General features: G+C 32.6%; 1 protein-coding gene across 1 annotated transcript; it reads right to left on the bottom strand.

Annotated features, from left to right (window-relative positions):
* Nucleotides 1-661: 661 nt before the first annotated feature.
* Nucleotides 662-12,241, bottom strand: LOC115446034 (autophagy-related protein 13 homolog). The gene is made up of 6 exons (XM_030172581.2): nucleotides 11,811-12,241; nucleotides 9,332-9,674; nucleotides 8,910-9,108; nucleotides 8,623-8,788; nucleotides 8,345-8,488; nucleotides 662-7,921 (listed from the first exon to the last, which is right to left on the bottom strand). Exons 1-6 carry the CDS (start codon nucleotides 11,982-11,984, stop codon nucleotides 7,688-7,690), a joined length of 1,260 nt encoding a protein of 419 aa, XP_030028441.1. The 5' UTR covers nucleotides 11,985-12,241; the 3' UTR covers nucleotides 662-7,687.
* Nucleotides 12,242-12,458: the final 217 nt, after the last annotated feature.

The raw sequence follows: 12,458 nt of genomic DNA, 5'->3' as shown, positions 1-12,458 counted from the left end.
AATATCTTTGATATACAAACAAGCATTTATCAACTCGATTTAGGAATACATTAGCAATACATAAAAACCCTTTAATACGTTTACATTATATTCATAAAGTATAATATTTCAATACGATTAATATAGATAAAACATGATAGACTTTGTAGAGGCTTTTATAACTTATTGCAAGTGCCAAAATAAATGTACTTAAACACATTAGAAATGAACTACCTAGTTACTAATCAATTGTTTTGGCGTTATCTAAATTCTATAGAAAAATATGACGATAGTTTTTGTTAGTTATTCCAAGATTTTTTTAAAGAGATATATGTTTTGTGACCGCCACAAATCCCCATATTCCAAATAGAAGTCTCCAAAGTGGATAAGTAAATTAAAATATATGTAACGACTAGCCTATTGAGCCTGAGAAGCAGTGCAAGTTGTATAATTAAAATTATTAATTATGAATTTAATTATAATTAATTAAATTACAGTGACCATGTAATGGCACACTTTGCAAAGTTCGATGCGATCCTATGAATATTGTAAATTATTGCTTTTGCGATTCTAAAAAATTACGATAAAATTTGAAGTCTATAAGACTGATATTAAAATATAGATTTACTTTAGATGGATGACCTAGGGTGAACGCAGACGGACGGAGTGGTCCCTCGTTTATAATCGGCCGTTTTCAATAAACGATTCTAATCTAAAACTGGCTTATACGACGACTCGATCCAATCTCCGAACATATCAACTCAAAATATTTAATTTAGAAGCATGTCAAAGAAAATTATTCTGGTTGGTCCATTTTAGTGATAAATAGAAAAAAGTTTATTGAAAACGTCCGTATATTTATGTCAAATTCAATTTAAAGTTCTTTAGAATATGATTGATTTCGGTTCTATTTAATTCCCCACTTCGTACGTCAGCGCAATAGGATGCTTTCATATGTCACACATTAATAAGCTTAAATTACTGTACGGTCGATTAAACTATAGCATATAAAATTATTAAATATTTAGAATTTTGAAATTTAGAATAGCCTGTCATAGTGGTAGTTTCCCACGCAAAAGGAGTATTCGACTGAGGAAAACCTACCTTCTTATATTGATTTCCAGTCTTTGTAAATTAATTGTAGTGTGTAAGAAAACTAATAAAGTAGACAACATGCAATTAGCAACTAAGAAATTTGGTATCAGTGTCGAAATCCGCATGAAATGACTTGTTAAATATCATTAATAAAAGTTTTTATCAATCTTATTTATACGTCGATTATCTATAGCTGGGCCGTATAACATATGCATATGTTAAGAATGGGTAGCATCAGATAATAAACATCTTCAGTCTTACTTATAAAATTTTCGCAAAGCTATTCTTAGTTAAACACAAATTTACCCGATCAGCTGTAAGTCAAAACCTGCCATCTTGCTCTTAATAAGGTTCAAACTAGGAACCGTGATGTTTTTGACAGCTATTCTTAACGCTAAAACAAGTTTATAACTCTAGAACAGTTTATAAGTAAGACTGATTATGTCAGTTGTCATGACAACTTAAGGCTCACGAATCATTAACAAACACAAAAAATATAGCATAATATTTGCATCTATGTATCTGTGCCATCAATTGTAATGATATGAATTTTTTTTCTAACATACTGTGTAAAATTGTGTTGGTGTGGGTATTATGGGAGTGCCAGCTTTAGTGAACCGACCTATAGAAACAGAGTAGGGATAGAGTTCACAAAACCCAAAATGCCCTACTTAAAATTTCAAAACCTATTTAACTTACAACCCAAAATAACATTTTTAACACTTTCATATTATTATTCATTCTATCATGTAAACTAGACAAAAATAAATGCTATTTCACATTCCAACCCCCAAATAAATTGCTCGTAGACATTTCCCTCATAAATTTCCATGAAAATAAAATAGATTAACTTAGCATAAATATATTAATATGACACCGCCTTTATAAATATATCATAATTACAATTCTATAATCAACGACCTATATAATTCAAGCTCAAACATTATAACCTATTGTCTAGATACTATATGTAACTAGATCTTTACGAGTACTGATTAAGTATATTCATAATAATAATGCCATACACAAAAGCTCACACACATACAAATGTACGCTAGTATTTTCCAATGCATAATATTGCGATTTGCGACTTGCTTATTTTCTGTCCTAAATGAGGACGCTCCTGAACTATCATATGTGATAAACGTAATTGAATTGAACGCTCCAGTATACGTTGTTTAGAATATATAGTCTTACTTATAAATTTGTTTTAGCGTTAAGAGGTGGTTCAGAATTGCTTAAATAGTTGTCAAAAACATCACCGGTTTTTTAGTTTAATCCTAATTAAGTGACAAGATGGCGGGTATTGACTTACAGCTGATCGAGTAAATTTGTGTTTTACAAGTAAGACTGATAAGGTCGACATTAGCTTAGCACTTTGATCCTCTTACCGCCATTTTCAATCAACGATCCCAATCACTTTTTTCGATCTATCGCTGAAATGGACCAATCAGAACAAAGATTTTTTGACATGCTTACAAAACGAGTTATATTGATTAGTTCATTCTCAGAATCGGATTAGAGATTGAGATCGGGATCGGGATCGGGATCGTTTATAGAAAACAGCTATAACAGGTGGACAGAAGGCCATTAAGATGGCGTTATAATTCATCCGTCCCTGGAACAGTTAATATTTATTGAAATGGTATTATTTAATCTGTTACCTTGTAGTTTTGATCGATTTGAGTAAAGATATATTAAAATAAGCCCCTCATAACAATACAATAATCACTAACCTAATAAACAACCGATTATTACTTTATAAACCTACATTAAAAAAATATATATATATTTTCTCAAATTGCTCAAATCTAGATACATCTTTGTGTTATTGGGACGTCGTTTTTTTTATTACACCAGGATGCAAAGAATTTAAGCAAAACACCGCTTATAAGATTCGATAATCGTTTTACTGTGGTTCAGGGTCGAAAAATACTGGTGTACAACACATTTACACAATTCGATGGAAAATAATGCAGTTACGTAATGCAACGATTAATTTAAAAGGTTACACGTTCAATTGACCATAAATCCCTTGATGTTATTATTCTCATTGACCATAGTGATATATCGATATTAATCCATGCGGTCAGTGGAGTCAAATTACAATCGATTTATATAATCGATTTAACCCTGTCGACCAGACATGCCTCTTGACCTCTACGTCTAGTGTAGTCTGTATACTCAAATGTCAAATGTTACTATACAAAGTATCCAGCAGAGCTGTACAACAGTCCTACAGCAAATTTGTTTGAACTTGTGATAAGTATGTGGATTAGTTTATTAGTTTGCATGTATGGGTTAGTTAAAGTATACCGTAGCTTTATACCGAACCCTTCTTAATTTAGGCGTTAAGTATGTATGAATATATTAGACACTTCTAGAACTAACACTGAATAGGACACGAACAAATTGAACCAAAGGAAATTCTCGCGCGCTTGGTCTCCACACCTAATGTATGCCCATGCACGGGGGGACATTTGCCGAGGCCCTGTGCACACAGTTACATTATATCTCTAGGGTAACAATACACATTGAGACCTATAAGCTCGCGATCATTTCCTGGCCTTCCCCCTCCTCGCATCCTAAGAGGGTTTCTTTTCCTCCCCCCACACTTTCCTTTCTCAGACATTACCTCCCAACCTTCCTCCGGGCCCATGCAGTCGCTAAACCATGGAATTCCAGTATCCCATTCGCAGGTTTCCCCTGATTTTTACTGCGGGGGTCCGATACACATAAAACAAAACAAGTTGAATGAATGCAGTTTTTTTTGTGCGTTCGATCGTCACACCGGATACACGGCCATGTTCGGGGGTCATTTCGCACGAGCCTGGGCTAGTTCAGTCTATATTATATATTTTCTCCCCGCCCAATATAGTTAGTTCCCATTCTTCCGCCACTCTTCTCCACTCTACACCAGGTCCCTTCAGCGCTAAGCCGGGAGATTCCCGTATCTCATTCGCAGATTCCCCCGCTGTTTACAACAGGGTCGCCGAAACCCAAAAAAAGAACGTGTAACCTTATTTAGAACAGAAAACCAAGTCAAAACAACACAAGTAGAAATTAGTACAAATCGTTAATTTTGAACTATTTATCAGAGTATTAAGTAACAAAATTAGATTTTAACGTAAATAATTCTCAACTTTTCGTATTGGTTATATAGTTATTAGTTAAGTTATAGTTATAGTTAACTATAGACTTCCGAGCTAAGTCTGGCGTGCAGTTGAATTGTGTTGACATACCCATAGACGTTATTTATCTAAGCTCCATCTTTGCTGTGATAAAAAGTCTGTTTCTCGGTGCTGACGGCATGGCAGCCTTCGCATTGCGTAGACATAGGGCCGTTGTGATTGGCTAATATTGAGATACAACTTGAATCTAGTTGGCTGAAGATAAACAAAGCTGAACAAACAGTAAGCCGTCAGATAAACAAAGCTGAGAAACAGACTTGTTATCACAGTGCTCCGTCCTTAGAGAAATAACGTTTATGAATAAGGGGGATAGTTAATAGAAAATACGATAGTGAATTAAGATTTGCCCCCTTAAAAAGTCGACGATGAGGACTATAAGAATGTTACTATTTCCGAATATTTATTTATGTATTTTTTTCAATAATAATGTACCAATATCATTAAAAATTACCATTTACCCCCATTAACGTTAAAGGAATACGATTGAGCCATTCAATACGTATGAATGGTCCATCAGTTTAATCCAAGCATCTAGCTTGGATTAAACTCTTGATTAAACTATTATCTATCTGCATCGGACAATTGTATGAAAACCTATTAGTATTTAAGTATATCAAAACTGATATTAAAATAACTTTTTATTACAACATAATTAACAGTATTCATGATAGACACAACTCGTTATAAGAATTCGCTTTATTATACAGCGCCAAACATTTGTTCCAACTCTGGATGGAGTGTAATAACTTTTAGATTATTCGATGTAATTATTACCATTAATATTATACAATTGGCACACGCTTGCTATCTTAACGAAGTTGTTGGGTAAGGCACATAACTGCGAAAATTTATAGTACGAATATTCATAATTGTGATGAATATAGTCCACGCGCAAGAGCCAGTCATCTCCGACGGGGTGGGAAGGGAAGTAAAACGCAAGCTTAACGCGATTGTCTCGTACAATAATTGTTATACAGAATTACAGCTAACGTCACTGAAGTGCAACACAGACTAGTAAAAGGACAAACTTCAGATCATACATTTTTAATAGTACTGGCACTTGCGCGCGATTACAGTAAATTTTAACACGTGCTATCGGGCAGATGCGGTGGATTAATAGAATTACACAGCTAATGTTTTATAATTATTGGAATAATACGTGTCTATACTAATATAATCTGTCTTAAAGTAATATCTAGTTCAAAATATTCTTTAATACCTCTAAATTCACTTCACAGCTCTGAATTATTAATCCTTTTAATTATGATAACATTATAATTTGTTATTACACAACGAGATAGCTGAAGGCAAACTATTAGGCAGGTTAAGTCCAAGGCACAATGGTAATAAGTTATATATGCGAGCACTCATAAAGTTACACTGTAATATTCGAATCTTTTGTAATGAGATATAGCACAAGCCGTGGTTATTATCAAAGTTTTATGCGAAACATTTAAATATCGGCCATGACAGCATATCAAAAAATATTAAACCAAATTGAGGACTCCACGAAAGAACTTCCCGCTCCTCTGAAGTCGGTTATTAGGTAACTGCTTTCCAGAATTAAATATTTTTGTTTATTGCATTCCTGAAACTTTTGGCACAAGTAACTAATTTATTTGCTGATATTTTCTATAAAAAATATTATCAAATACTTTAATAATCTCTGATATATGTCAATATTCGTTAATCTAATAGTACAATTTACTTAAGTACATACTAAGAGCATTTTAGTGTCACATCACTGACAAATATCCGGTTTGCTGATTAAATCAGGCACTAGGTGATAATATCAGCCCTGTATTATATACTGTGCCACTGTTGGGCACGAGCCTCCTCTACTACTGAGAGGGATTACGCCTTAGTTCACAATACTAGCCTAGCGCGGATTGGTAGACTTTACACTCTCAAATTTTCAATAGAGATCTTATACAGGTTTACTGACGATGTTTTCCTACAAGGACACCAACTTTTACTCAGTGATACACCACTATTTACTATGGACCTTACTACTACACATTTAATCACTATTCTGAATAAATAATAATAAACTGAAACCTCGCAAAAACGTTGCCTATTTACGGTTTTTATTAACGCGGTAAATTTCTGTCATAGTTGTGTAATACTACCAACCACACCATTTAATATTAAAGAAAACAAGCACAAGAACGGCCAAATGTTTTTGTAGAGATTTTTTTTTTGTATATATGAATTTAAAATTACATACATTATATTATGAATATGAGGTTTTATGGCATATGTACGAAATATATTAAAAAAAAAACACTGACAAGTTATTTGAAAAATTTAAATTCAAGTACATAGGCCATTCTTGTACCCACTGGGCCCTTTAGTAAACGGTTACCTGGTTTCAAGATATTAGACTATGAGTATTACGATAGTTTTAGAATAATTGCTGGCACAAAAATAGTTAATGGGCTGCGTTTATTTCATTTGTTTAAAATTAGTAATTAATGCCTTCTATGATCACCAGGTCTATGTCCAAGAAAGTCACTTGTACGTAAGTGAACCCCACTTCTATTCATTGTGAGCGAAGATGCAGGAAGTTTATAGGAGAATCACATATAAACTATCCAAACACCAACATTCATAAGTACTACTTAATCTATAAATACTTAAATTTATAAATATTATGCCATTTCAACATCAATATTTAGATATATTTGTTGCATTAAGCCAATACAATATAATTTGATATATAACATGATATATTAATTTTCTAATAACCAACAATTGAAAATGAGTACACATCATAGCAAATTAGTCAAAATTTCAGTCGACATTTCCCTTATTTCATTCCCTAGTACTCAACATTCGCTTTCCGTCTCAGTCTTATCATTATGACTTAGAGCATTATATTTATACACCAATTACAATGTTACATCTCTGTGTCATAACATAATTTTGGTCAGGTTCATAAAATGAAACAAAGTAAAAAAAATAAATAAGGCTTCGACACAACTGTTCAAATAAATAAGACATCAAACATCAATGTTACTAGCAAACGCACATAATAGTTGGATATGTGAAGCTATTACCTAAAAATGACTATTTTCTACAATCCACAAATCTACCAATGGTGCTAAACACCTTAATAATAGTATATTGAATATATACAACGGCAGGGCATGCCCTGTTCACTTACCAGTTTAATGAACTTGTTTAATAAACTGTAGTTTACTTATTCATTGACTGATCTTTTCAGAAGCCTCGTTAGTTAGTGGTCACAATTTTGGGTACGAGTAGACATCGTGTCATATTATATTGATTATAATTGTGCTATTCAAAGCATGTCTTCTCTTGGTGTAAATACCCGCATTGTTTAAGGGACCACATAAGTCAAGGTGAGTGAGTGTAAATAGCAAAATTTCTATTGCATTATGAATAAAAAGTCTGTCAGTTTAGAAGTTTTCTGAGCCTGTCTCTGAGTTACTAAACATTGATGCCACCATGCTGTCGAACTCTGGAACTGCATCTTCGAACATCTTCAGTTGTTTAGAAAGTGTCTCCGAGTCGGTGGACACAGAACCCTCTAGAAGTTCAGTCCATTCGTCGCTTACAGACCGCGCCTGCAAACATTCTTGGTAGAAGTTTGCCAGTTCTGCTATTGGACTGCCATCCGCAAATGGAAATTCCTGGAAATGTTTATATCAAAAATAGTATCAGTCAGAAACTGTTGAAGACAAAATATTTATTATTATATAACATGAAATTTACATTGATCATTTTTAAACTTCATTTGGAATTCTCACTTGGTGATTGAAATTAGTACTGTGTGTGGAACATAACATATATCGACAAGATCCATGGAATATATTTCAAACTTTTTATACAAATTACATGCATTAAATTTAGTTGTATAGCGTAAATTTTTCAACCCAATAATCATGCAAATATATATTATATTAACAATACATAGAATAAACATCTTAATTTGCATAAATTCAAACACTGCAGTTATAATTTTGTTCACTGTGAAAACCGCTATATACACCAACACTGACTTTCTCGCACACTAAATAAATAGTTATCTTTATGTAAGTAGTAAATAAAATTACCATCAATGCAGAGTACTTATCAGTGTTCTTGGGTTTTGGCACTTCTATCGCCTTGCTTACAACGTGGCCCGATGACGTGGACGCTTCACTGGGCCCTGGTTGCTCTATCCTGGGACGTTCACCAATTGCTAACTTTTTCATTTTCTGTAAAATATATTTACCTTATAGAAACTTAATAAAAGTGCCATAATATGAAAATGAGAAAATTTAAGCTATTTTTATTGCATACTGCATTATTAATTAATTGTCTTCTAATTTGAATAAATATAAAAACTCACATTTTCCATCCTTTCTTTCTCAGCAAGCAGCCACGCCATAGGTGGTTCCGGTGGCAATTGTTGACTTAGGGATTCATGTAGCTCTTTCATTTTGGCATGATCTACAAACGCTCCTGCCGTAAGTGGTTTAGATAAATCAAGCTCCTTTTTCTCATTATGAGTTCTCCTGAAAGTTTACATGATTTTTAAATATGTAACTTAAATGAAATACAAACAGCATAAAATAACACGACAATTGTTTAATTACTTTAGGCACCAAAAACATTTAACATACCCAAATTACTTACCTTGGTATTTTAGGACTTTCACTGTAAAAGTGATCACTCTTCACCATGATATCACTGTTCACCTGTTTCTTTTGGGTTTGAGTATATTGGAGCCTATCTTCAGGCAATATAGTCATTTTCGTTCTGTATGAAACTTCTATAAGTATTGTGCCAATAGGTGTACGCAGCTCACTCACTTTGACTGTTTTGTTTTTCTCACCTGTGAATTGAAAATATTTTTTTTTCTGACGTAAATATTTCTATTTGCATTTATGTGCGACAATTAATACTATATTGCCAGCCATATCTATAAAGCTTATTATTTTATTACAGTTATTTATCATTGTTTAAAAAATATATACAACTATGCCTGATCAATATATAATATTTTTTTTCATAATATTAATCTGTATCGTGTTATTTAAATCGCAATAACGTCTTACCCAATATCTGATAGTTTGGTTCACCACCATATATTTTGTGGTAAATCTTGTATGATTCCTTATTCTGCGCTCGTGCCAATTTATAAGCTGGTGTTATTCTCGATATTGTCAATGTTGACTTCAACATAACGCTCATTCGGTAGTAAACCATAGAGGGTGAGCAAATGTCGCATCCTGGCATCAACTTTACCGTCCACAACTCAAGTATCATCTCATCACCATCATTGGTCCGTAAGTATATCTCTATACACAAAACTTTTGTAAGTGCATCAATTACTTCTCCGTTGAGGACACGTTTCGTTTCTTCGTTAACTCTTGGTTCATCAGGTATTGACAGGTTGAACTATAAATATAGTAAGAATGGTGGTGATCAAATTTATTTTATTATAATACAATTATCTTTTCGCTGTGCATACAGTGAATTTTCACTTTTTATTCACTTATTAGGATATAAAATTAACAAAAGGCCAAACAAACAGAATAAGACCTCTTACAGACACAACAAAGCCATAATAAATGGGCAACATGTTATAAAATATTTTAAAGCAAGTAATCATACAATCAAGTACCATACAACAACATAAAACATAAATTCAATGGTCAAGCATTGGCTATCTACAGTAATAAAATTTACCAAGGCAAAATCGGGAGTCTTAAAATATGTTATGTGTTTTTTATGTTATTTGACTGCGTATATTATATTATTATGACTGCATTTGTCATCTATTGTGTTATTTCATTAACATTATTTTTCAATTTCAAACAGAAAGCTATTGCATCAATTGTTATTAAATACTAACTCAAGAAGCAATGTTGTGTTCAAAGTACAATAACAAAGTCATCAATGACATTGTACCATATACATGTCAATATTAATGCAAACATAGTGTAACTTGTTTTTGTTAGCATAAATTATACATTGTTATTCAATGATACAGTTTAGATGTGGTTTATGCATAAAGAGTAAATACATACATATGATGTTTCTTTAGAACAATGTAATATGTAAAAATTTGGCTACTCAATCTCATTAAATATAATGCAAACATTCCATTTTAATGAAACCATTTTTATCCATAGGCTAATAGTGATTGTATTACAATAAGAAGTCTTACCGTCCCATTCAGTGGAACATTTTGATTATCTGTTACCAAATACTTAGTACCAATATACAGAGAAAATTAACTGATCAATTACAGAAAATAGTAACTTAGCAATAGCCTTAGCAATTCGCCTATTTGCATAGAAACCAAATTCGCATCAATATAAAAGATTAAGCAATGCATTAATTATTCAATAAAATATACTGCAATTCATTCCAAGTTAATACAAAAAGAAACAACAAAGTAATGGTTGTAGTAACATTTCGCTTTTTGATAAACTTGTAAATTGTAACACATAAAATACTTAAAACTAGAACATGTTTTACACATACAGTGGAGACTTGATTATATGGACCTTAGTTAAACAGTCATGATTATCTGGATTGTCAGCCATGAGCAATATATAGTCTAAACCATTGATCTAAGTTTCAGAGATCCCCAGGAGCCAATAGAAGACTTGACGGGCATCTATCGTTCGAATCCAAATTTTTTAGGATAGCATGACCATAAAAGAGGGGTTCACAGTTTGTTAGAGGGGGTCCATGAAAATGTACCTGGTTTTGATAGTAAATAACTAAAACATAGGGAGAAAATATTTTAAAAAGCTTAGTGACTATAGTGTGTAAAAATTTGTATATCCTGGGGAATATGAAAATTTGCTGCAGTGGGTCCATTGGAACCAGGTAAATTGTGTAAACAGTGTTCTATGAGAAAAAAAAGATTGGGAAACTCTGGTCGCAACTAATGGAAGGAACCAGATTCACAACACAAGCATGATTCTTGGATAGATCTATAAAATTATATTAATATAATTGGGCAGTGTAGCCAGGCAATCTTTCAAGAGTCTATGAGGTTACTTATATTACCTATAAGTAAGCTCATTGATTGACCAATTGATTAATCAAGATATAGCTAAAACTATCTAGATTTGTATGCACAAAATTTTGTACATAGATTCCTTAAAAGAAGAAGTGAGCACTAAAGGATTTTTGAATATTCGTATCCTCAGGAGTTATAAGAGGATACAAAATTGCTTGAAATCCAAAACTATTAAAGTTATTTTGAAATTCTTTCATTAATCGGAAGCTATATTACCCCTGCATGCTATAGGTAACTTTTATCCTGGGAATCGACATGAACGCGGGAGGAATAGCGAGCAAGGATATTTAATACAAATCATATATACAAAAACTGCTTTTATTCATATATTTAATTCTCTGGACTTCCGATTATCTGAATGCCTTACGACAATAATAGTCCGGTTAATCCTGTTTCCACTGTAATATGAATGTTGACTTTCGTGCTTCGTAATGATCTTATAAGTAATACAATGCTATTTTTTAAACTTAAAATAGGTCGGCATGTATTTAACTCACCCATTGTAAAGGAGGCATAGTTTCCATTCCATTATCGGGTTTTGGATTGCAGTCATGGCTTATTTTCTTGCCTTGTCTACTCTGAACCACGATCTGAGCCACTTTTAGCGTTAACACTTTTGTAAATTTGTACAGTCTATAGCGTTCTTGTATTTCCGTGCTGGCCGATGCCATTTTAAAAGAAAAAACACATACACTTACACTACTCGGATTATTTTGTTCATTTGCGCAGTGGGCACGGCGCAGCGGTTATAGTGCATAAGCCCCCACAAAACCTTTATTCATTCATTGTATATATAAATTATAGGATTCTCAGTGGATTTTCCTAATATAATAATTAATTATACTCTACGGTAATAAACAATATTAATTGTTTAAGAATTAATTAAAACATCCACAGAAAGGTTATAAGTATGTACTATGTACCAATCCGGAATCCCAATGAACAATAAAAAAAAATATAAATGATTCGTTGATAATGGTCATGTCATTCAATATTCGATTTACTATTGGTTAAATTCAACATTGCTATGATGCTTTCTATCTTTTCATTGGTGGAACAAAATGTCAAAATGTTTAACAATTGCGTTTCGTTTTATGTAATATATTAACATAAATGACCATGTGGTATAACTTTTTTAAAATGTT

The sequence above is a fragment of the Manduca sexta genome, chromosome 27 (genome assembly GCF_014839805.1).
Source record: "Manduca sexta isolate Smith_Timp_Sample1 chromosome 27, JHU_Msex_v1.0, whole genome shotgun sequence".
NCBI lineage: Eukaryota > Metazoa > Arthropoda > Insecta > Lepidoptera > Sphingidae > Manduca > Manduca sexta.
The sequence above is the reverse complement of the archived record's forward strand: the minus strand, read 5'-3'. Positions and strand labels throughout refer to the sequence as shown.

Bases quoted from the DNA above. Each gene is read 5' to 3' on its own strand.
- LOC115446034 (XM_030172581.2), bottom strand. From the start codon at position 11,984: ATGGCATCGGCCAGCACGGAAATACAAGAACGCTATAGACTGTACAAA. The intron at 9,675-11,810 runs GTGAGTTAAATA...CTATATTTATAG, and splicing joins CTATGCCTCCTTTACAATGG to TTCAACCTGTCAATACCTGA. The intron at 8,789-8,909 runs GTAAGTAATTTG...GTAAACTTTCAG, and splicing joins GAAAGTCCTAAAATACCAAG to GAGAACTCATAATGAGAAAA.